Source organism: Globicephala melas, chromosome 10, assembly GCF_963455315.2.
Source record: "Globicephala melas chromosome 10, mGloMel1.2, whole genome shotgun sequence".
Taxonomy (NCBI): domain Eukaryota; kingdom Metazoa; phylum Chordata; class Mammalia; order Artiodactyla; family Delphinidae; genus Globicephala; species Globicephala melas.
Window position 1 is genome coordinate 96,620,619 of NC_083323.1, and position 24,971 is coordinate 96,645,589.

The 24,971-nt window shown below is 56.6% G+C and overlaps 1 protein-coding gene across 1 annotated transcript in view; it reads right to left on the reverse strand.

Moving 5' to 3' along the window:
• Window positions 1-78: 78 nt before the first annotated feature.
• PLEKHG6 (pleckstrin homology and RhoGEF domain containing G6) overlaps window positions 79-24,971 on the reverse strand; it is a 39,952-nt gene continuing 15,059 nt past the window's right edge. The window contains exons 4-20 of the mRNA XM_070046425.1: window positions 16,914-17,298; window positions 16,007-16,192; window positions 15,080-15,285; window positions 13,724-13,879; window positions 12,987-13,151; window positions 12,500-12,595; window positions 12,158-12,208; window positions 11,781-11,930; window positions 10,838-10,948; window positions 10,565-10,714; window positions 10,244-10,381; window positions 9,884-10,003; window positions 8,406-8,538; window positions 8,173-8,288; window positions 1,811-1,956; window positions 451-1,143; window positions 79-245 (exon numbers count right to left, since the gene is read on the reverse strand). Of these exons, the coding sequence (XP_069902526.1) occupies window positions 236-245; window positions 451-1,143; window positions 1,811-1,956; window positions 8,173-8,288; window positions 8,406-8,538; window positions 9,884-10,003; window positions 10,244-10,381; window positions 10,565-10,714; window positions 10,838-10,948; window positions 11,781-11,930; window positions 12,158-12,208; window positions 12,500-12,595; window positions 12,987-13,151; window positions 13,724-13,879; window positions 15,080-15,217 (2,373 nt within the window). The 5' untranslated portion in view covers window positions 15,218-15,285; window positions 16,007-16,192; window positions 16,914-17,298 and the 3' untranslated portion in view covers window positions 79-235. The remainder of the gene's footprint in view (window positions 246-450; window positions 1,144-1,810; window positions 1,957-8,172; window positions 8,289-8,405; window positions 8,539-9,883; window positions 10,004-10,243; window positions 10,382-10,564; window positions 10,715-10,837; window positions 10,949-11,780; window positions 11,931-12,157; window positions 12,209-12,499; window positions 12,596-12,986; window positions 13,152-13,723; window positions 13,880-15,079; window positions 15,286-16,006; window positions 16,193-16,913; window positions 17,299-24,971) is intronic.

Genomic DNA, 24,971 nt, shown 5'->3' on the forward strand with positions numbered 1-24,971 from the left:
GTCTGTGACTCCTCACCCGCCAGGTTCTCTTTGCCCCGCCCTCATCTAGTGCTGGTTGGACGGCCATCTTTATGCACAACTTTATGTGGGACTCTGGTGTGTCTGTGACACATCGGTGTACAGCTCTTGATCCCCAAAGTCCTCAGAGCAGGAAGGGCAGGGTGCCTGGGGAAGTGTCCTTGAGGTAGAATCCAGGGGTGGAGGTGGTGACCAGCACTCTTACGGAGGTATTCCCTCACACCTCTCTGCAAAGGCAAGAGGCAGGTGTCAGGTAGGCAGACATGGGGTGAAGAGTGAAGCTAAAGGCCCCTCCCCGCCATGACCCCATGACCCCCCTCTGGTCCTGCCCTCCTGTGTTGTCCCGCCAACCCCCTGCCCCGGCATCCCCTCTGGCTCCATACTGGCCTTCCCCTCCGCTCCATCCCACGCCAGCTTCCCTTCTGCACTTACGATGCGGACAGGGGCGTGTCCAGGCGTATGACGTGAAGCCCCCGCATCCTCTGCAGTTGGACCCGAGTCAGCTTCCGAGGTCTGCTGTCCCCAGGCTCGGGGACTCTCTCAATCCTTTGGCTGGCCAGTTCCTCCCGGATCTCTCGGAGCATGTCCTCGGCCCAGAGCGGGTGAGGGGAGGGGCTGTAGCCGGGTCCCAGGAAGGGCCCCTCTTCCTCGTCCCCTGAGGATTCCCAGGGGCTTTCCCCAGAAGAGTCAGTGTGGGTCAGGGAGGGGGAGAGCTGCCACCGAAGTCGGGCCCTATGTAAGGTTTCCACTACCACATTCTCTCCAACCGAGGTCCCGCCTTCTTCCTCAGACCAGGTCGGTGGGTCTCCCCTGGGAAGGCTGTCTCCTTTCTGGACACTTGCCTCTGGCAGTTCAGGGGTGCTTCGGCGTTGGGGAGCTTGGGGGTCAGGAGGCTGGAGATGCAAAGGAACATCTCGGAGGTCCAGGGTGGAGAAGGTGCGGCGAGGGTCCCGCCGAAGGCCCTTGGAGCGTAGACGGTTTGGCAGAAAGTGGGACGCCTTGGGGGAGCCTGGGACCAGAGTGCCATAGCCAGAGTCCGAGATATCATCTGGTACCAAGGGAGCATCTTCATCTGTGTCTTCCGTCACCACCAGCTGGGGGATGACGATCGAGGACCCAGGAGTCCTACAGTTACTAGCAAATGGTCAGAGTCAGATGCTGAGGGATCAAGTTCAAGTCCAGGGAGTCTCCCTTGATCCCTCCATCCAGAAATGGGCCCTCCTCCAAACTTATTTTGGTATCACTTTTACACTGCACTGACTCACTGGCTAGACTATAAGCTCCTTAAAGGCATTTTAGCCCCTGCACTCAGTCCAGAAACTTGTTATCAAGTATCTGCTGAGTGCTTCCTGAGCTCCCCTGAGGTTATCCCCCAGTGATGGAGTCTTTTTTTCTCTATAACCGTGCTGCTCAACAGCTGTTATTTTGGGTGAAACTCCCACGCTCTCTGGGGATTTGAACTAGCCGGGTCCCTGCAGCTCTGACATTCCGCAAACCCATACTGGCCTTCACTCTCCATCCCCGGCCTGGGGAACCTGATTCTCTCAGGGAATTTGTGCCTCTCGTGCCTGTTTCCTTCACCCTGTGCCAGCCCTAGGCTGGCTAACCCCATAGGCTGTCTCATGTGGCCTTTCGCACGGCTGGTGTCAACCTGTAGCCTGGGTTCCTCAGTCTGGTCCCCGTCCCCCCAAAAGCTGTAATACCATTTCCCAACCTTGTGGGCTCCTCTGCCCTCCCTCCCTGCCTGCAGCCCCCCTCCTCTGGGAGGCCTTGTACGCCCTGTAGGTCTTACCTTCCCTCTGTGCTGCTCTCAGAGCCTTCCACCGAAGGCATGGAGGGCCTGGGGCCTGGGGACTCCCCGTCCCGGTCCTGATAGAGGGCCAGGAGCTCCCTCTTCTGTTGGATGTACTCCTCTGCCTTCAGCTTTTGCAGGGTGACCTGGGGTGGGGATACTTTCATTAAGAGCTCTCATTTATTGAGCACCTGCTGTATGCCAGGCACCACGCTAAGTGCTTTACATATATTATCTTGCTTTCTCTTCACCACCGCCGCCCTATGAGGCAGACTTTTTTGCTCCTACTTTACTCCTGAGAAACAGAGACTCTGAGGTTAAGTAACTACCACGGTCATGCTGCGGGAAAGTAGGACGGAGCCAGTGTTTGAACTCTTGAGCTGGTCCTAGGATGTGTGGGGTAAACATAAGGCCCCTTTTCCTACTTGTACGTTCTTCCTGCCTCTCACATCCCCTTGGCAAGCCAAGGTCTGGTCTGTTTCTTCCTTCAGGAAGTCCTCCCTGATTGGTGGTGATGGTGGCATAATTGCTCTGAATGATGCTGGGCCCTCAGGTTACTCTTTCTCCTACCACCAGGGTGGGCAGGGGCAGGCTTTGTCCTGGGTTGAGGACTTTGTTGTCCTTCAGAGTTGACAACAAGACCATCCCAAGAGGAATGGAGAGAGGATATACATTATATTTTGTCTTCCTTAGCATTTTCATACAGGCGCCACCGGAATAAAATAGTAATATCTGAGAAGTGGTTTATGAAGCACCTCTACACGCAGGCGGTCATTTGACACGCACCATCAGCCTGCAGTGTATTAGCCAGTTTTACAGATGGGGAAACAAGACTTAGAAAGATGAGTGGACTTGGTCCAGGGCGCACAGGTAGAGAGAAGCAGAATTGGGGCTGGGTCTTTCTCTGTGAGTCCTAGTTCAGTAACTGCACTATTTTTCAAGGGCAGCCTTAGAAAGGGTCAGGAATTACCAAAGGACAACGTTCTCTTGGGGGAGGGGAGGGATGGCAAGGGAACCCTCGGAGAGGCCAAAGGCGGAGGCCTGGCAAAAAGAGGTGGTGGGGGCTCCTGGGGGCGGCGCTGGTACAGCACTGGCTGGAACGGCCTTATCATTGTGCACACATTGAAGTACTTTCATGCTGGTGAGCAAAGGGCTACTGCCCAAGCCTCCCACCTTCCTTCACCAGGACTACCCTGCCCTCCAAGATCCAGCAGCAGAGGGATAACATCTGGCACAGCAGGGGGCCTCTAGGACCACCACCACCACCACCACCACCACCCCACCCCCCGCCTCCCCGAGCTCTACTCTGATTGGTTGATGCCCATTCCATTCTGGTTATTAAGTAATTTGAATGTGCCCCTCCCCCCACCCCCTTCAGGTGTATGAACCAGCAATTCTTAGGCAACTCTGGACCTTCCCAAAGCCCCTCCAGAAACGCAACGGGGTGGGGGGTAGCTGGGTCTGTACAAGAGACGTGTTGGAGAAAAGGACGAACAGGGACAGGAAAATGACCTCAGGCTTGTATTTCCAATTTTCCTGCCTGGCTTCCCAGTCACTGTCTCCTGCAAGGATTCTCAGCAGTCTCACAAGACTTGCTCTGTCGGCCAGAGCCAGGGATGATGGTGTCTGGGGGCAGGAGACCAGCACACCAGGCCAGGTCCTGTGACCTTTTCCACATCTCCCAGCTGTGCAGAGTAACGAGGGTGGGAGGAGCCGCTCTTGGGGCCGGGGTGGGGCTGGGGTCAGGGTGGGGCTGGGGCAGCCGGCTGAGATGCCCTTTGGCCCCATATGACTCAAGTTCAAGTTTATCTTTGGGATGCCCAGGATAGAGATGGTGTGTGGAGGAAAAGAACTGGGAGGAAGGCAGCTGGGGGGTGGTCTGGAAGGAACATCTGTCCCATACAAGCATTTCCACTAAACTCTCCCGTGGACCCACCTGGGAAGAAGCAGGGAGGCAAGGGGTGGTGGGGTGGGGATGGAGGACCTGACACCTCAGGTACCAGGGACCGGGATGTTTGAAGGGCCCCCGGCCACCCCAAAGGCTCTCTAGCAACCCTGGGAGGATTTTCACAGCTTGGGTAAGAGGAGAGACGTGTTGGGGGCAGGGTGGGAAAGGAAGAGGAAACTGGTGCCTGGGCTTGAATGCGACAGCCCCACAAAGCCGGGAAAAGGGAGGGCTCCCCCGACGCCATGGTTCTTCTTCCTTTGCCCCGGTGGGGAACTGAAGCCTTGGGAGGAAATGCCTCCTCTCCCTGCTGCCCCTGGAGCGGCTCCCAAATTCACCCGCTGCCCTCCCCAAGTCTCCCATCACGGACGAAAACCATCTCTTGAAGGTGCCCTCGGCCAGGCACCCCCGGCCTTTAGAAGATGTTGGCATCTTCTAAAGTTGACAACAATAAACATGTATGGAACCCCCATTAAGTGCCGGGCGCGTGTCAAGCAGCTTACAAACATAACTCTCCCGTCTGTCCTGCAAGGTGGTTCCCATTATCCCTGCAGTTCCCAGGTGGGGCCGGAGCTGAGAGAATTGACGCAGATAATGAGTGAGAGCTGGGCTGCGGGCCCTCCGAGCCCACCTCTTTCCTCCGTTCACGTCTTGGCCTCGTCTCTGATAGCTCCTTGTTCCCAGCACTGGTTCATTTTCCTCTTCCCAGCCCCTAAACGTGGGCATTTCCCAAGATTCAGTGTCTCTCCTCTTGAGAAGCTCATTTTCTCTAAAAGCTGAAGCCACAGAGCCAGACCCGCTAGGAATAATCTACCTATGTACGATTCTGTAAGGCGGAGAAAAAACACCCTGACCCCTAGGATCAGTAGGTATGCTACGGCCCTCTTCAGTTTACAAGGACTGGTGGGAACTGCGAAAAGGATTTTCCCTAAGACTTTGGTGTGAGGCAGCAGCAGGACAATCTCATTTCAAAGTTTCAGGGTTCTTGGTTTTGCAAGGGGATGCGGGGAGCTAGTGCGCTGCTTGGTTAGGTATCGGAAATGCCTTCTCTACCTCAGTTAGCGTGGAGTAAAACTCCTGGGGGCTAGATTAGTTCGTGTAATAAAATACCAGCAATCTTTAGTGGTTCCCCTGGGGGTTCTAAGGAGAAGGTGGGGGGTCTCTTCTTGGGCTGGGGGGCGGTGGTGTAGAGGGGAGGCCCCACTGCAAAGAGAGAGGGGACTCTGATCCGGCCTGGAGCAGGGGTCAGGGCAGATGACCCACACCCTGTCCCCTACCTCTGGCTTCCTGGGCGCTGTCACCATCGTGTTTAGGTATCCAAGGAAATGACAGCCCCGATGGGCTGGAGGACACAAGATCTTGAGGTTCAAGATCTTTCATCCTTTTTTCTTCTTTTTTTTTTTTAATGGCATAAACCTCCTATTTATTTTTTACTCTCATAATTCCGAATCTTTAAATACAGTGTTTAAACAGAGACTAAGCTCTGGTTTTCCTTTTCTCGAATAAGCTCTCCACATCTTGATACGATGCCATAGGTAAGACTGTGGGAAGAATGCTTAAAATTGTTTAAAGGACAAGACTGTTTTTACGCATCCTCCAAAGTTTCAAAGCCCTAATTACCTGATGTGCAAACGACAAATCATTATAATCTGCTCATTAAAGCAAGTCCTATGAGTAAAGAGTTTGATTTAAACTCTTTAAAAATAGTGCAGTTGCATTCTTTAGAAATCGTCTACACTATGATTTCTTAACTTGTTCAAAATGCCTCTTCTTTTTATAAAAAATTGAGGTGTAATTGACAGATTAGTTTCACGTGTACAACATAATGATTCCACATTTGTGTACATATGAAGTGATCCACACGACGTCTAGTGAACATTCGTCACCGTCGTCACATTTTTTTCCTTGCGAAAAGAACTTTTAGGATCTGCTCTCTTAGCGATTTTCATAGTTCACCCTCATTTCTCGCCTGAACTCTAGTCTGTGTTTCCACAAACCCCTGAAAGGTCTCCACTTGGCTGTCTCCCATTACCTCATTTCCAAAGTGCTTCTGTTTAAAAGTAAACCTTGCTACCCATGCCCCACGCCACCCAGGAAGCAACAACTAGACAAACAGGTTTCCCTTTCTAATGATTTCTGTTGTCATTGCCAAAGCAGCCTTTCACACAGGAACCTCGGAAGCAAGTCATCCTTTGTCCTTGTGGACCTGAGTTACCGAGGCACCAAGTTGCCTACTTAATCTGAATGGTTTCTTTGAATCTTCCCTATGAGACAAGGACTGTTATTATTTATATCCATTTTGCAGGTGAAGAAACGGAAGACTAGGGAGGCCACATAACTCACCCAAGGTCACCCAGCTAGTAAGAGGCAGAGCTGGGGTCTGAACCATGGGCTCGGTAGAGGCTTCTATTGGTCTCCCTAAGGCTCACCTGTCTCTTCTTTCTTCTTCAGCTCCTTTCTTGTTCTTTTCTTCTTTTTTTGCACCATGTCCCTAAGGCCGTGGCACTCAACCTCTATGTTTCATACCCAAACTAGTACGGGAAATCTCCTGCCACCAATCTCTCCTGCCCCCAGCCCACCTGTCACATTGCCACCTGACAATTCAAGACAAAACACGTGGATTTCACCATGACCTTCCCTTGCTCAAAGAATCTATGGTGGCTCTGGTGTCAACTTGCCAACCCAATTCAATTCAGACTCGTCCAGCCCACCCTCTTCTACAGGCCCTGGGGTCCCCTAGAACTTGGCGTTTCATCACTGGCTCCACACAAAACCCTTCCCTCCAGACTCAGACAGACATGCTGGTTGTCCCCCAAATAAATCCAACCCAATTTCTCCCTTGAGTCTTCTGCTCAGGGTCTTCCCCATCCTTAAAGTCCAACTCAAATCTTCCCTCTTCTTTGGCAATTCTGCTCCTGTAGTGGGTTGAATAGTGGCCCCAGAAAGATGGGTCTAGGTCCTGACCCCCAGAATCTGTGAATGTGAGTGGCCTTGTTTGGAAAAAGGGTCTTTGCAGATGTGCATAGACCCTCAGTGCAGGATCTCAAGATGAGGTCATCCTGGATTTTGGGTTAATGACCGGTGTCTTACTAAGAGACAGGAAAGGGAGGTTGGGACACAGAGACACATGGAGAGGAAGACCACGTGAAGATAGAGGCAGAGAGTGGAGCGATGCTGCCGTAGGCTAAGCAACACCTGGAGCCCCCAGGAGCCAGAAGAGGCCGGGAAGGATGCTCCCCTAGAGCTGTGGAGAGGAAGCATTGCCCGGCTGCCATGTTGATTTTCAACTTCCCGCCTCCAGAACCGTGAGGGAATGTTTCTGTTGCTTTACGGCACCAAAGCAGTAACCAATATGGCCCCATCCGGGTCTCCCTCCTTTTGAACTCCTTGGGCTTTTCTTGCATAAATCTGCCCCCCGCATCACTCCACTCCACTAGCTAACATTTTTACCGCCTCTGTGTCACTTGCAGGACAAAGTTCAAGTTCCCCGGCGCGGCATCCAGGGACGGGCACCATCTGGTAGCACCTCCCTCCTGGCCTCTCTGCCGTTGTGCCGCCCCGGTAACGCCAACCCCTCAGCTGACGGTGCACTCAACACACACAACTGCTTCCGATTTCCGACCTTCGCACACTCTGCTCTCCATCTGGAATGCCTTTTCTGCCCACCTCGTTCCCCTGACGTGCTCCTAGATATCCGCCCGCGGTGCTCAGAAAGTAGCTCCTCGGCGAAGCCTCCTCTGTCCTCGGAGGCATCTCTGTTCTCTGCACTGTCCCTCTCCCAGCCAACCCACCAGACCGAGTGAGCCACTCCCTTCCCTGTCCTAACTCCATTCCGTCCACACGTTTCTGTTATTTGTATACTTGTCTGTCTAGCTAGGCTGCAGCGTGTATTCTGTGAGGGAAGAAATGGCATTATATGCTTTTCTGATTCCCCAGCACCCAGCCTGTGCGCACCAGCAGGTGCCCCGTTCATGTTCGCGGAACGGAAGCTCAAGTTCAGCAGTTAATTGTTTCACAGCCTCGGAACCTTCAGGGGAGGCTCTCTTGGCTCTCCCAGGGACTGGTACCCTAGCTGGCCAAAGGCTTTCTTCTGTGCTCTTTTTCTTTATACTTTTTTTTTTTTTGGCCACACCATGCAGTTTGCAGGATCTTAGTTCCCTGACCAGGGATTGAACCTGCACCCTCGGCAGTGAAAGCGTGGAGTCCTAACCACTGGACCATCAGGGAAGTCCCTCTTCCATGCTCTTAAGGTTGGTCAAGGCTGTGTCTCCCTCTCGAGGGTGCACCGGAGGGGCAGGAGGTCCAGTCTGAAGCTGTGTGCACCCCACCCTCTCTCTCCCCTTCCTCCACTCTTGTGCACCGGATCTGAGCTCCGGGGCCCCGCCATCCCCCTGCTCCCACACCTGGCTTCACATACCTGGGCCTGCTGGGTCCTCTCCAGCCACACGGCACGGTCTGCAGCACTGGGACAGTGCACAGTGAGGGCGCTGGAGACACACTGTAATTCGGTGAGGTGGATAAGCAGGAAGCTGCCTGGGTGGAGGAGAAGGTCTGCTTCCAGGGCTGGACTTTATCTGATCCCCTTCCCAACCTCTCCTTCTCCAGCCGATGGGAAGGGAGAAGGAAAAGTTCCCCCCAGGAAAGACATACTCGGATCTCGGAGCGGTCGGCACACAAGCTTCTCCAGCATGAGGGGCGGGCGGATAACCTTGGCTTTGTCTGCCCTGCGAAGGGGCTTGGTCACCAAGAGCACATCAGAGAAGAGGAACAGGTACACATCCAGCTGGGGGCAAGCGAAGAGAGAGACGAGGGTCAGCTGGAGCAGGGAGCAGGCGGGACAGGGGTCGGGGCTCACGCGTGGGTGTGTGCAGAGCTGTGGGATAGGACAGCTGGGAGCCGTGCTGCTTTGGGCGCATCTCTCACTTTACAGGTAGGAAAGTGGCTGACTCAGGGCCATGCCAGCAAGCAGAGCAAAGCCAGAACCACGTCCTCTTCCCAACACACACAGACACACACAGACACACACACAGACATGCACAGAGACACACACAGACACACACAGACACGGACACACACACAAAGACACACACAGACACACACAGACACAGACACACACACAGACACGCACAGAGACACACACAGACACAGACACAGACACACACAAAGACACACACATAGACACACACAGACACACATAGATACATACAGAGACACACACAGACACACACACAGATACACACACAGACACACACAGACACAGACACACACACAGACACGCACAGAGACACACACAGACACAGACACACACAGACACAGACACACACACAAAGACACACACAGACACACATAGACACAGACACACACACAGACACGCACAGAGACACACACAGACACAGACACACACACAAAGGCACACACACAGACACACATAGACACACACAGACACACACACAGACACACATAGATACACACATAGACACACACACAGACACACACAGATACACACATAGACACACACAGACACACATAGACATACCGACACCCACAGACACACATAAATACACACAGAGACACATAGACACACAGAGACACATACAGACACACACATAGATACACACATAGACACACACACATAGACACATACAGACACACATAGATACACACACACACATAGATAGACACATACAGACACACACATATACACACAGATACACACAGACACACACAGACACAGACACACAGACACACACAGACACACACAGACACATACATACACACATAGACACATACAGACATACACATAGACATACAGACACCCACAGACACACATAGATACACACAGAGACACACAGACACACACAGACACACACACAGACACACATAGATACACACACAGACACACATAGATATACACATAGACACATACAGACACACAGATATACACACAGATACACACAGACACACATAGACACACACACACACAAACACACACACACAAACTCACACACAGACACACACACCCCTTTTCTCCCATTCCCAGCCTCCTGACGCATCCTGTGTCCCACCGTCTCTCCCTTCTTTCTCTTAGTTCTCTCCCATCTTCTTCGCTCCTCCCACAGCCCCCTCACCTTCCCTTCTCGTCCCTCCTTCATGCGCGCAGGCCCCTCAAGCAGCAGCTGCCTGGTGTGCTCAGAAGGAACCCCCAGCATGGGGGCCGTCAGGTCCAGCGTGGAGAATGGACGCAGGTTCTGAGGGGTGCAGAGAGCACAGGAGTGGGGCCCTGGGCATCCTGCCTCTTGGAGGACAGGAAGCATCCCAGTGCCTTCGTTTCACTCCTTTGCACCTGGCCCCTGGGACCCTCACCCTCGGGAAGGAAGGATGGCACACGGCCCACGGCACCTCTGCCTCTCCCGCTGCAGGCCTCGGCTTCATCCGTTTTCCTGGGGGCCTTGCTTTTTTGGACGCCCCCTTCCCTCCGCCTCTCTCACCTTCTCCACCTCCTCGCTGGACGGCTCCAGGACCTCGTAGGGCCCGATGCGCTGGGCTGCAGCCGCCAAGCTCTCCTGCTCTTCCCGCTGGCGCACCTGCTTGTTGATGTGTCGGAGGAATGACTCCACCGCCGCGATCTAGGTGAGGGTGGGGTGTGGAGGGAGGACAGCTCAGCTCCTCGTCTGTACATCCCACCCAGACAACGACATCAGTGCCACGCCGGCACACAAACGTAAGGAAAGAGACCTCAAGAGTCCCTGGAGATGCGTCCCCACTCACCAGCCCCCAACTCCCGAGGGTACAGCCCCAGTGGCCCCTACCATGGCGGTCAGGGCCTCCCGGGCGCGGGCCTCGGGGGTCCTCTTGAGCACAGCCTGGAGCAGCAGTGGGTACTTGGTGATGCGCTGGTGGGGCTTGATGAGGAGGTCCCCCAGCGTCTGCCTCCCCGAGCGTTTGTGCTTCTCACACCACTGCCAGGGAAGGTGGGCAGGGGTCAGGGGGCTGCAAGCCACCCTCCTGCCCCGCCCCGGGGATACCCTCAGCCTTGGAGCAAGGTCCGCCGCATCCCCCTTCCCCAGCAGCCCCTCTCCCACCTGCAGGAAGGTGCGGAAGAGAGGGTCGTTGTCCTGCTGCTTCCAGGCGTAGGCCATGGTCTGCTTCACTCGCAGGCAGTACAGGACGTAGGGCTGGAAGCGCTGGCTGAACTGGAGGGACAGGTGTGGGGCGGGGAGCGGGCAGGGGAAGGAGCCTGGCCTAGATCCTTAGTCCAGCTCCCGCCAATCCCAACCCCCCACCACTTCCAGCCCCCCTCTCTGGATTCCAAGGAGGAGTTGAGGTCCCGAGGGGCCGACCCGCTGCCGCCCTCTGAGCTCCATCCCCAGCCCCCGCCACGCCCCACTGCTCTGGACCTCACCCGCCATCAATAATTTAGCTGGACCGTTTTCAGGGCACTGCGGATCCCATTTCAGCCCAGCCACGGGGTGGTGACCTGAGGCTTGCCCAGAGCCCTGCTCCTGGGGAAGAGGGCCACCAACGGCCCCAGGAGACTGTCCCCCTGCCTCTCTACCCCAATCCAACTCTGCAAGGCCACGTTTCCCTGGCCAGTGAACTGGGAGGAAGTCAGATCCTGGGCCTCTTGCTTTCTCTTATCACCCTTCACGCCCTGGGTACCCTGTGGCCTTTCACTCCCCTCCCCCCAGGCCCCTGAGGGACAAGTCGCTTAGGCCCCTGCTGCTTGTGGATGGGTCTCTGTCCCGGACATAAGATTTCACGGTCGATGAGAGCTTAGGTGTAGCCCTTCCCTGAGATAGCTGCCCTCCCTCTGGGCGCTCCAGAAGCCCAAAGGGCCTTCGGGACAGAGGTCATACTGGTGGAATGGAGGGAGGAGGTGAGGTGGTATTTAGGGGTAGGGGTCGTGCCCTTGGACCCCCTCGAGTCACGGCAGGGTGCCAGTGGTATGAGCATTCCAGCGGACAGGACCCCTTGGGGCTCTCCCAGTCCTGCCCCATCCAGATGGGGCCCTTCTCCCCGCCTCACCGACAGGAAGCCGTTTTGCAGGCTGACCGGGTCCAGAGGCTGGCCCGAGGCTCGCGTCTCCTCCAGGGTGGGCCCCAGCACCTCTTCCCAAAAGCTCTGGTGGGCTCGGATCAGGCTAGGGACATTTCCAAACAGGGTCTCAGCTGACACCTGGAGGAGGGAGCAGAACATGCCTCGGCAGGTGACCTGCGGGCAGCACAGGCGGTGGGCAGGCAGGGACGGCTAAGCCCGAGTGGCAGGGGCTGGGTGGGACCTGCAGCCTGCTTGGGGTCTAGGGCAAGGAGGGGAGTGGGGAGGGCAGGGTAAATGGGGGTTGCAATTCCGCTCTGTGACCCCGCCCCCACTCCCTGGGTCCCACACCCCAAGTGCCCACTCACTTCCGTCAGCAGCCCCACTCGTTGCAAGTTCAGCAGACCGGCGGCTAGGAGCTGGATGCAGGGAGGGCTTTCAGCGTCTGACCTCCTCCTCTCAGACCCCAGCCTAGCCAGCCCTTCACAGCATCCCCACCCCCACCTTCATACCACGAGCCTCTCTCCCAAGACCCCGGGCGGGTCTCAGGTCAGGGGAATCTTGATGTCCTGCCCCTTCTCCCCAACAGCCGTGCCCCTTCCGGTCTGGAGAACCGGGTGGGGGGAGTGATTCGAGGGACACGGTAAAGGGCCAAGGATGGGGCCCAGGGGCGGGGCTGCCGGGGATGTGGCGGGGGTAGGGCGGCTCACATCCGTCATGATCTTGAGCTTCCGCACATAGATGAGCTCGGTGGTCAGTAGCTCCCACAGCGCTTCCTGCTGGTGGCAGAGCTCCCGGCTCATCTCCTGGGTGGGGATAGGGCTGGTTCAGCTGGGGAATGATGACAAGACCAGCAGATGCCATCTGCTGACTGCTACCAGATCTACTGCACAGAAAGCCTTTAACCCTCCACCAATCCTCCAGTGTGTAGGGGGCGTTATCCCCAGGTCACAGAGGAGGCCACCGAGACGCAGAGAGGTTTGCTGTCTTGACCGAGGTCTCGCTAGTATGTGGCGGGGCCGGGATCTGAAGTTACAGCAAGATGCCTCCAAGTGCTGTCCCTGCAGACCCCACTTCCCAAGGCCTTTCCCTCCTCCAGGGCAGAGGTGAGGGGGGTGTGTGTGTGTGTGTGTGTGTGTGTGTGTGTGTGTGTGTGTCTAGGACCCCACGGGGTCAGACACTGTGTCCTGGGCCCACCTTGTGTCCAGGCACCAGCTCCTTCCAGGACTTCTCAATGGCCAGGCTGCTGTCACCGTCCTCTCCGATCTCCCAGTGCCGCCGGTCCTCTGGGGGCAGGCGGGGCATCCCAAACATGCTGAACGTGTGCAGCCTCATCTCCAGCTGATGGGCTCTGGTGACTTCCTGGGGGCGCCGAGAGGGGATTAGTCCTGGCCACTTCCTGGCCCGGGAAGGGCTGCGTGTGTGCGTGCGTGCGTGTGTCTGTGTGTGTGTGTGTGTGTGTGTGTGTGTGTGTGTGGTGGCAAGTTGCCCTGAGCTTGAGTGAGGACCTGCAGGCCCGAGGGACGAGGATCAATCCTGGCTGGGATTACGGGGTACAGGGTGTGGCCGGAACACGCATGGAGAGGCACCTTGTCTGCAGAAAGGTCCCTGGACAGAGGGGTCTGACCTGGGCTCCCTGACCAGAAAGATAGCTTCCAGGGCTCTCCTGAGACAGAACCCTTCAGAGGGACCTTCAGGTGGAGACCAGAACGGCACTTAGGGAACCAGTGGTCTCAGGAACATTTTGACACTTGCCCATCAAACGGACATCATTACGAGGCAGCCTGGCTTAGAGATGCTCCCCTGAGAGGGTCTCTAGACAGAGCCGCACCCTGCTTCTTGGAGGGGCTCCCATGTTCTCAGCTCTGATGGTCTCTGGAGGACGTCGCAGCTCAGGCTGTGAGCTTGGGGATGGGAGGAGAGGGACCCCTTACCTTGAGTTTGGGGAAGTGAGGTGTCCCAGCCCCAAAGGGGCCTCCATGCCTCTTCTCAGGCTCTGGTTCTCGCAGCCTCAGGGGAGACAGGCCTCGGGCCGGGCCAGAACCCTTGGTAAAGGGGACATAGCCTTGGAGGTGTCGGCCACTGGGATCCTGGAGGAGGAATGGGGGAGTTCTGGGGGTGTCCTCTCCCCACAGAAGTCCCAGACAAGCAGTGGGGCCTGGCTTGGCTCTGGACAGCATCCCCTACACCAGCAAGTTGGGCCGGCTCACCTCTCCCCTCAAACCAGTTTGGTGAGAGCCGCTCTGGCCCTGAGTCACAGTAGCCACTTCCAGGGAGGCCACTGAGCCAGGCAGGGGCCGCCGGGCCCAGGCGCCCAGGGGCCTCGTGCAGAGCAGCTCTGGCACGCACATGCCCAGGCTCTGCGTGTGTCCCGGTGTCCCCCTCCAGCCCCACTCCCGTGTGTGCTCCCTGCACCACGGCCGTGCCTGCACGGTGCCCGGTGCACACGCATTCTGGGGCCCTCACAGCCTCCTGCGCACGTGGGGATGGGGGGCCTCACACGTGCGGCCTCCTCCCCGGGGCATGTCCCCTCCAGCTGGGAGTGGCTGCCCTTCCGTGTGCGAAGCTGAGGCCTGGCCCAGAAGTCTCCTCCTGGGCAGGCCTGGTCACATTCCTTGATCTGCCCGTGGCCTGATTTACCCCACAGACATCCTAGTCTCCCTTCCCACCCTCAGCTGCCTCCCAGGGCCAAACCCTCCTCCAGTCAGGCAGGGGGTACCCTCGGCCGAAGCAGAACTGACCTCAAGGTGGAGGGAGAGCCTGGAGGCTGAGGGAAAGACTGCTGCGCCTCCACGCCCATTTCTTTGGTAGCACTGGAGGCCGCCAGGAGGGTGGAGCTGGGGTGGAGGTGGGCAGGCCCTCACACCCCTCCCCACCTGTAGAGTAGGAACACCTTGAACCTTTGTTCTTCCAGGCCTGACTCAGAGGGAGGCAGGTTTCAAGGAGCCCACCAGCTCCTCGCAAGTAGAGGTGGGAGTCTGGGAGGTGCCAAACCCTGGGTTTGGTGACCTTCCCCACCAGCTCCGTGCCTGTGACCAGTCTAACAGCACTGAGGGCCTGGCCCCTCCTGGCTCTCTGCCTCACCTGCCCCATCTGTCTGGGATGGGTGTGGAGTCCCGGGAGCCTGGCCCAGCACGGCCATCCTCTCCCTCACAACCCACGAAAGAAGGCAGGGGTGCGGGCTAAGAACAGAGCAGTCCAAGGCCTGGCAAGGGGACAGAGACTTTAAAGCCTGGGTGTCCTCCCCCCTGCCCCACCCCGGTCACCTTTGGGACACAGCCTGGACTCACCAGCACGGGGCCTCCTCGGGGATAGAGGCTACCAGGAGTACTCAGGGTGGAGGCCCGAAGCCGGCCCCCATAGGTCTCAATGCGGGAGGCCACCAGTCCTTGGAGGCGACCCCCATTGGGAGGACCAAAGGCGTGCATCCCTTCTCTCCTGGGTCACCTCCCAAGGGTCATAACTCCAATGTTCAGGAGAAAGGGACCCGCTGAGGCTGCAGAGAGAAAATAAGGAATGGAAGGGCCAGCCTTGATCAGTGGGTAACGCCAGGCTGGAGACAGAGAGGGGAGGGGGAGGGGAAGAGAGGGAAGGGGAGAGGGAAGGCCAAGACTACTTGGTGGGAGAGCACAGCTGCCTCATCTACTACTTGGTGGGGGTTGGGCACACCCCGACATGCTGGGTAGGAAGCCCCTTGGAACCATGCCCCTTCCCTCACATTTGCGCATTTGGGGTACCAGCTCCCACCCTGGCCTCAAAGGATGCTGAAGTCCTAAGAGTAGCTGGGAGCAAGGGTCCCTCGGTTCCTGGAGGCCCCCAGGCATCCAGGATGCCCCTTGCACCTAGCTACACCCTCCCCTCCTCCAAACACGGGAGTGGGGGATGAGTGTCTGGGGTGGCGAGCTGGACGGGCCCCGTTGGACGCAGCCCCGCCTGCCACCTGTTTTTGCACAGCCCACAAGCTAAGCATGTTTTTTACATGTTTAAATAGTTGGAAAAAGTGAAAAGAAGAATAATATTTCACAACATATGAAGATTATATGAAATTCAAATTTCCATGTCCATAAATAAAGTGTTATGGGAACACAGCCACATCGCCTCCTTGGCCAGTTGTCTGTGACTACGTTCCTGCTAGCTGTGACAGAGACCACAGCGGCTTCAGAGTCTGAAATATTTACTATCTGGTCTTTTACTGAAAAGCTTGCCCCACCCCTTACCTGGACCCTCCAGGCCACAGACAGCTATCCGGCCGCTGGCCTTACAGACGAGCCGAGGGGGAGCAGGCTCTGTTAGGTCTTCCCCAGCCAGTGGGAACTCCTCCGTGGGGCTGGGAGCCTCGCGCGCGGGGCGCCATCCCCTCCCCCTAAACCTGATAGAGGACCCGCTCACTGGGGCGGCAGGGCCTGGAGAGGAGAGACCTCCTAAGCAGGTGCTGGTCTCCCTCCAGGCGGCCCCAGAATCCCGCGCAGCCCGCCCCTTACTTTTCCTCTGATTTATGAGCAGGGGACAACGTTCCTTGTCTCCTGGGCCCCCTCCCAATAATCCTCCCTCCTAGGGCTCTGAGTCCCTCTTCCTCCCCGGGGTCCTTTCCGAGCTTTGACCCGGCTTCCCCTTCTCTCGGCCCCGCGCCCACAGCCCCGGCGCCCCGCCCCCGCCCTCCCGCCACTCACCTGTGTCCGCAGGTGTCCCGGCGCCCGCTGCCCGCGCTGCCAGCCCCCCGGTCGCCGATTGCTCCCCCGGCGATGCCCACCTCTCGGCCCGGCCAGGTCTGGGACCGAGCGGCCCGCGGGGCCAGTACAGCGCAGCGCGGGGCCGGGCCGGGAGGGGCGGGCCGGAGGGGCGGGGCGTCGGGCTGGCTCCTCCCTCTCCCGCGGGCACCGGACCCGTGGCGCAGTGGGCGCCCATGGGGCCCTGGGGACTGAGCGGCTCTGCCCGGGCTGCGGCCACCACCTTCCCCCGCCGAGGAGGGCTCGCTCCGCAGGGACCCCTCCCCGCTTCCCCTCGCCCCTGAAGTCGCCGCCCACCCTGGCTTGCCCGCCGCTCTCCCGCGCTGCAAACCCCCCGCGCCCCCCTCCCCCCGGCCGGGCGGCGGTGATGACTGAGTGACCCGCAGCAGGTGCCCACCTCGCTTTGCGCGTGCTGTGAGTGACTGACTAGCCCCCCACTGCCCTGGTCTCGGCCCCGTCTTCCTCCTTTAACCAGGCAGGGGAGCAGGACCCGCAGCAGAAGGGGTGTCGGGGTTCACGGACCCCGGGGGCTCTGCCCCCACCTCTGGCTGTGGAGTCCAAAGTGTGACCCTTATCTCTGCTTGCCGGCTCCAGCCATCTGGTAGAAGGTTGGACTTCACCTTTGCTCGAAGGATGGCGTCTGGTGCCAGGCTGAGGCTGACCCAACACTTCTCCCATTAACCAAGTCTGGGGCTTGGGAGGACAGGGGTATCAGATGGGGGCGCCCACGCTCTTCACTGGCAAACAGCCACATTGAAGGCTTCAGGAGGGCGTCCCAGCACCTACAGCCGGCAGCAAAATAAAGGGCACATTTTCACATTCCCAGATCAGGACACATCATCTGACAGAAACGCCGACATGGAATCAGAAGTGTCCATGGATGTGTGGTCATTGTCTTCTCACCCATGAAGCTGAAGACCCAGTGTGGGGGGAGAGGTGGGGGGAGCAGGCCTGAATGCCTCCAGCCCGCCACCCTGTCCTGGTTCTTCCTTCTGTAAAATGGCTATGCGGGGACATCCCTGGTGGTGCAGTGGTTAAGCATCCACCTGCCAATGCAGGGGACACGGGTTCGAGCCCTGGTCCGGGAAGATCCCACATGCCGCAGAACAAGTAAGCCCGTGCGCCACAACTACCGAGCCTGTGCTCTAGAGCCCACGAGCCACAACTACTGAGGCCCGCGCACCTAGAGCCCGTGCTCCGCAACAAGAGAAGCCACCGCAATGAGAAGCCCGCGCACCACAACAAAGAGTAGCCCCCGCTCGCCGCAACTAGAGAAAGCCCGCGCGCAGCAATGAAGACCCAACACAGCCAAAAATGAATTTAAAATAAATAAATAAATTTATTTTAAAAAATGGCTATGCAGTGAAGTGTACAGACATCCTCTCATTGTATCACTGGGGAAAGGGTGTCCAATCTCTCTCCTCTCTTTGCTGGCATATTAAACCCACAAATGATCTGAAGTGTTCCAATCCTCGACTCTGATGACTCTGTTTGATCTGGAAGAGGAATCTTTATCCTTTGATACTTTCTAATTTCGTCTGCCCTCCACTATTCTCTTGTTCTGAGCTTGCTGTTATGCGATTGCTCTGTTAGTTCAGAAGGGCTGTTGGCACCTGCAGCTCTCTGCATCCTACCTCCTGCTTCCTGCCTCCCAGTTGATCTGGATCCATTTTAGGGAGAGAAGTTGTGTGGGGCAGGAATTGCGGTGGACAGAAGCCCTTTTTCCCATTCCTCGTGTGTGTGTGTGTGTGTGTGTGTGTGTGTGTGTGTGTGTGCGCGCGTGTGTGTGTCTGAGAGAGAGAGAGAGAGAGAGGGATTCAGGGATGACAAGAGTAGCCATGAGGGAAAGAGAGCCAGTAAAGGAGGTGCTGATTACTGGCAGTATTAAATGACACCCCACACACTGCTGGTGCCAGGGGTGTCCTCCCAAGTGGAAGGAGTAAGAGAGGAATGGAAACTGAGAGAACACCAGAGGCAAGCCCGGACTTACAGGCGCTGAGAGAGCTGGCTACACTAGGCCAGTGGACACAGGAGCGTTAACCCTTTCACTTGTCTCGAGGCTGAGATCCAACCTCCACCCGCCACTGCCCCAGGGCCGGGTCTCCAGCCTGTCTGGGAGGAGACGTTATCAGGGAAAGAAGCTGGAGGAGTGGCCGCAGGAACGTGGCGGGTGGGAGGCCGGACTCCTGTGTTCTATCTGTTCCATTCCGGCCTCGTCAGATGGTTCGTCTCACAGCCTGCCTGGTCCCTTCTGCGCTGTGGAGAGGAGACCCCTGCCTGCGACAGGCTCAGAGGGGAACACAGCTCAGGGAGCTGAATGAAGCTGGAAGAGCTGGCAGGTTGGCGGGTTGGCCTCTACTGGGGGGCACCGGGGTACATGTCTTTCTCCCCACCCCGCCTTCCCTCACATTCCGCCCCCCCACACACACTTTTTTTGGCCGTGCCACACAGCTTGTGGGATCTTAGTTCCCTGACCAGGAATTGAACCTGCGCCCTCGGCAATGAAAGCGCGGAGTCCTAACCACAGGACCGCCAGGGAGTTCCCCCTAGCCTGAGTCCTATCCCTCGGTGCCTCCGTTTCTGCCCCAGTGCAGATGGTCCCCATCAAGTCCCCAGCTGGACCCCACGGCTAGTGAAGTGTCTGTCTGTCCAAGAGCAGAGCTCTGAGGATCAAAAGCCTCTGTCCAGTACAGCATGAGGGTGACTTCTGGGGCTGGTGTAGTGGGCCCTTAGTCCCTTCTCCCCTTCCTCATGGGCAGAAAGGTCAGGGAGACTCCCTTGATCCCTGAACTCTGCCCAGCCCACACCTCTCAGGGCAGGGCGGGGGCCAGCTGGGTTAATGAGGTGCTAGCAGGCACTGGCAGTGAGGGAGCTGATGGGAGGTGTGTCTTCCTCCCTCCAGAGCTGGGGGCGGGAGAAGCTGAGGGCTCGAGCTGGGAGGTACCAGGTCATGTGAAGCAGATAAAACCAGGAGGCCAGGCCACGGGGCACAGCTGACAGCGCCTCAGACCAGAACTGATGCCCTCCGTCCCTGCCCCACTTACTGGCAGTGTTCTCTGTGCAAGGCGCTAGGAGTATATAGAATATGCATTCCTAGTATGAAGACTAGTATAAGAATAGTATAATTCCTAGTATAGAGATAGCCCCTGACTTCCAGGAACTTACAAACTAATGGGGAGACAGATAGACTAATGGGGGACAGAACATTGATCTATAAGTTACATATAAGGAATGAGCCAAGAGCTGGGGGAGTACTTTGGGGGGACTAATAGCTACATAAGGGAGCCAGGGAAGGCTTCACAGAGGAGGTGAACTTTGTACCGGGACTCTAAGGTTGAGTAGGAGTTTGTTGACCAGAGTAGGAGGGAAGGGCATTTCTGGAGGAGGGAACGGCATGAGCAAAGACACAGAGAAGTGTTTAGAAAGAAAGAGGGAAAGGGCAGGCTTCCCAAAGCCTCCTGAGAGCCTCCCCGTCCTGGGTGCCGATTTCTGGGTGGTGGCTTCGGAGGACAAACCTCTTGCTGGCATGCAAAGACCTCCAAGGCACGGCCCCAGTCATACTTCCTGCTTTCACTTTCTGCTCCCCTGCTCCGTCCCTGGATGTGTCCCCATCCTCTGACTCTGCCTGGGCTTCCCTGGCTCCACGCCTTTGCTCAAGCATTCCCCCCAGCTGGCATAACTAACGTTCCTGACCCCTTGTCCCCCCATCTCCACTTCTGCCTCCTTCAAGGTCCTGCTTCCTTCAGGACATTTTCCTGAGGATCCTCCAACCAGAGTGATGGCTTTCCTCCCCACTTTCAATGCCTTGGCCATTGTGTTTCTTTGAAAGGCACCACTCATATTCTGCCTAATTCTGCTGCTGTTGGCTTATGTGCTCATGCCCTTCACGGGACTCCTTGAGGGCAGGGAGCCCCTAGCACAGGAGCCTGTGCAGGCCTGGCATTGGTGTCTGTGGAGTTGAACGGCCTTGATTTGCTAAAGGACTCAGATAGAACGGACTTGCAGGTAGATGTGCCTACGCTGTCATCTCTCTGCCCCTGCCCAAAAGGACGGTCTTTGTTTTTTAAATACCTGGAATTCTTCCCTAACTTCAGTTGTGCATTGCTGGTTCATTACTGCCCCTTCAGCATTTCTTCAGTGGCGCTCCTTCTAAAGGCTTCTGGCCCCTTAAGACAACCATGTCACATAAGTTGTACCCTGCGCGCCAGTTCTGATGGATCAGTAGTGGGTGTCCTAGAATATTATGACCAGAAGGATTCTCTGGATGGTGACGGCTCTGGAGAGAGAACGCCCGGGCTTAGCAGTGCCTGCCTTGGTGGGGACAAAGGGCTCCCTCTGCCTCAGGGAGTTCATCGGATGCTTTTCTCACATTAAGCCAAAACTGGGGCACTGGGAGAGTGTGGCCTTTGCCTCTGGTGGAAGGTGATGGGGAAAGGGCATAGGAGCGGAGCTGGGGGCCCCAAAGGCCCTTCTTGGGATCTCCTGAGGCAGACCTTGGAGTCAGGTGTGTGAATGTTCGGGTCTGTGCTCTGGCCAGGCCCCCTCCTGCTCCTGACACAATGGGTCCCTGGAGGGGCTGTGGCATCGTAGCAAGACCGGGAGGGCCTCCATGGCTCAGGATGCCCAGCATTTCCGCAGGAAGGCCAAGGCGACGGCGCCGAGTCCACACCTGTGGGAACGCTCCCTGCTCCTTTCTCCTCCCAGGGAGCTCAGGCCTTCAAGAATGAGGAGAAGGCAGCAAAAGTGAAAAATCTCTGGAGGCGTTTTAGTTCGTGGCCTTGACTTGCCTCCTTGTCCTTGGGAGCCGTGTTCTCCCCTAGTGGCAATTCCTGGAACTGCAGGTAGATTTGACTTGGTCTGTGGGCCAGGAGTGGCCTTTCCCAGCTGGATGGCAGCCATGTGGTCTCACAACCTGACACTCCTCCCTGTGCAGAAAGGCTGACTAATGTCCTTGGCAGACGGTCCTCACTGCTGCCTGACAACCGCCAGCGAGGCTGCTGCCCAGTCCGTGCCTTTGTTCAAGTGGCTCTGATCAGTGACAGCCCCTTCCTCCAAACAGTCATTTGGTTTCCTCCCTCAGGTCTGTGCTGACACCGGGTGTCCACCTGCTCAGCCCCTGAGTGACTCAAAAGCACACGGAGGGCTTCCCTGGTGGCGCAGTGGTTGAGAGTCCGCCTGCCGATGCAGGGGACACGGGTTCGTGCCCCGGTCCGGGAGGATCCCACATGCCGCAGAGCGGCTGGGCCCGTGAGCCATGGCCGCTGAGCCTGCGCGTCCGGAGCCTGTGCTCCGCGACGGGAGAGGCCAGAGCGGTGAGAGGCCCGCGTACCGCAAAAAAAAAAAAACAAAAAAAAACAAAAAGCACACGGAATGAAGAGTCTTAAGGCTTTGGGTCAGTCCTTGCACGTTTCCAAAGCTAGAACAGCTCGCCCTGCCCCCTGCCCCCAACATGGTCAGCTTCTATGAGCTCTCTGGCCCCTGTCACTGAGTCCAGGCTCACAGCCAGCCCTTGCCGTGACATGTGTATCTCATTATGACACTTCTGGCCCAGCCCAGGAAGATGGGCAGATATTTTACTCCTAGAGCAGACGCTGGCGCAACAGTCCCAAATTGTTTTTTCTAATTTAATTTGACAACCCTGAATTTCAGGAAGTTCTTTCTCATCACTGACCCACATACCGCCTGCTCAAGCTTATAGTAATTTCCTCATGCTCTGGGGAATACCCTTCTCTGAATCACAGACCCCTCTGTGGATAACTGGACCACAATTCGGGTCATTTTAGCAGCATTCAGAAGCCTTGGATCCTCTCCCCATCCTTCAGAGACCCAGGTTCTCAGTTTGGGGGTCACGTGGGCAGCCCCTAGGTTTCAGGAGCTGTCCTACGTGCCCAGCGCTGTGCTCAGTGTAGAACAGTCACCCTTCTCCTCAGCACAACCCAGTGGAGCAGGGCTGCTGGTATTATCCCCGCTTGCCAGATGCAAGAATGAGTCTCAGGGGTAAAGTAACTTGGCTAAGGACACAAAACCAGCATGTGGAACAGCTGGGATCCAATCCCTACATCCAACAGGGCTTCAGAGCGGGCATTTGGTCCAACCATGAGCCTCCACCAGAAGACCTCTGTGAGCATTTGGGCGCATGCATCCTCTGACCTCGCCCCTATTTTATGCGCGTCTCCACTCTAATTTTGCATTGATCCTTTCCATCTGCCTAGGTGACCTTCAGTCATGGCCTCATGTGTTCCTTCCTGTCTTTGTTCAAAGGCAGGGCCCTTCAGAAGGGCTTCTGGGGCAGGTGAACTTGACTTCCCCAAGTCTCCACCCTTGTATGTAAAATGAGGATAATACTACTACACTTTAGGACTATTATAATAATAACAGCTAACTTTTTAATAAAGCAATTACTAGGTGCAGGAATAACTTAGCACTTGACATGTGTAATTTCATTTAATCCTCACAAAAGCCCTACGAGTTAGATATTATCCTCATTATAACAGATGAGGGAACAGGCTCGGAGAGGTTACATGACACGCTCATGAGGACAAAGTTAGCAAGAGGAAAAGCCAGGATTTGAACTCACATTTGTCTGACCCCAAAGCCTGCACTTCTCACCGCTCTCCTGTAGAAGATAAGTGGGTTACTGTGGGTAAGCCTGCCGTAGGGGAAGAAAACCAGAAGAAACCAGCTGCCTTGTTTCCATCCTAAACGTCAGCTTAGCATTCAAAGAAACTGCCTTGAGCAGTGATGTTGGCCCTTGCTCAGGGCTGCGTCCTGCAGCACAAGGACCTGCAGCTCACCACCAGCAAGATTTCCTTAAAAAAGCATTTTCGGGCTTCCCTGGTGGCGCAGTGGTTGAGAGTCCGCCTGCCGATGCAGAGGACACGGGTTCGTGCCCCGGTCCAGGAGGATCCCACATGCCGCAGAGTGGCTGGGCCCGTGAGCCATGGCCGCTGAGCCTGCGCGTCCGGAGCCTGTGCTCCGCAACGGTGAGAGGCCCGCGTACCACAAAAAAAAAAAAAAAAAAAAGCATTTTCATGGGACATCCCTGGCAGTCCAGTGGTTAAGACTCCGAGCTTCCCCTCTCCTCGCTTCCACTGCAGGGGGCACGGGTTCGATCCCTGGTTGGGGAACTAAGATCCCTCATGCTACGTGGTGAAAAAGCATCTTCACACATCATCCCGTCCCCAAAATATCACTCCGCACAGCATCTGTTCAGCCTCTCCACTCTTCTGTCTCCTCCCAAGCCCTCTTCCTGATTGCCCGTCCCAAAGCCCCATCCCCTTGCCTTTATAAAGTCACCTGCCCTGGTCCTCTCTTTGGCAGATTTTTCTGGGAAGCCACCGCGCTTAAAATCAGGTAGTAGGGCTTCCCTGGTGGCACAGTGGTTAAGAATGCGCCTGCCAATGCAGGGGACATGGGTTCAAGCCCTGCTCCGGGAAGATCCCACATGCCACGGAGCAACTAAGCCCGTGCGCCACAACTACTGAGCCCGCGTGCCCAGCTACTGAAGCCCACACGCCTAGAGCGCGTGCTCTGCAACAAGAGAAGCCACTGCAATGAGAAGCCCGCGCATCACAACGAAGAGTAGCCCCCGCTCGCCGCGACTAGAGAAAGCCCGCACGCAGCAACAAAGACCCAACGCAGCCAAAAATAAATAAATAGATTAAAAAAAAATCGGGTAGTAAGAATGGAACATGCTTGTGCTTGGCATCTGGACTCAGTGCATATCCAAGGCCAACAGAAAATCCTAATGGCTGAGGGGGCAACCGAGAGGTGATTTAGAGAACTACCTTCCTCAGGGGCCCCCTCCCCCGTCCCATCTCCATTTTCCTTCCCCTCCATCAGTATCTCGCGGAGGGAGGAAGAAGGGGAGCTATTTGTCCCTCCCGACTCACCATAGGACCCATTTCTGCACGTTCTGCACCACCCAGATCAATGCCCACCCGACCCTCGGGCCTCTCCAGTCTCCGCGCCCTTTCCTACCTTTGACTCCTGTTGCTTTCATCACCCCTGCCACTCGTCCTGCCTTTGTTGTTACCAAACTTTCCGTGGTGGGTGTCACGTCTCCTTAACTAGGCTGTGTGCTCCTTGAAGGTAGGACCTTGTCCCTTCCACGGAGCCCATGAAGGTGCTGTCTGCACCAGCTGATGGAACTTGAAATAGATACTAACTAAAGATTGGACAGGGACGTGGCTGTGGGATGAGGGTTAAGAGTGTGGGTTTCCCTGGTGGCGCAGTGGTTGAGAGTCCACCTGCCGATGCAGGGGACGTGGGTTCGTGCCCTGGTCTGGGAAGATCCCACATGCCGCGGAGCGGCTGGGCCCGTGAGCCATGGCCGCTGAGCCTGCGCTCCACAACGGGAGAGGCCACAACAGTGAGAGGGCCGCGTACCACACAAAAAAAAAAATAATACAGAAAAAGAATCACATGACAGTTTCCTGAAATGTTCCTTGAGACT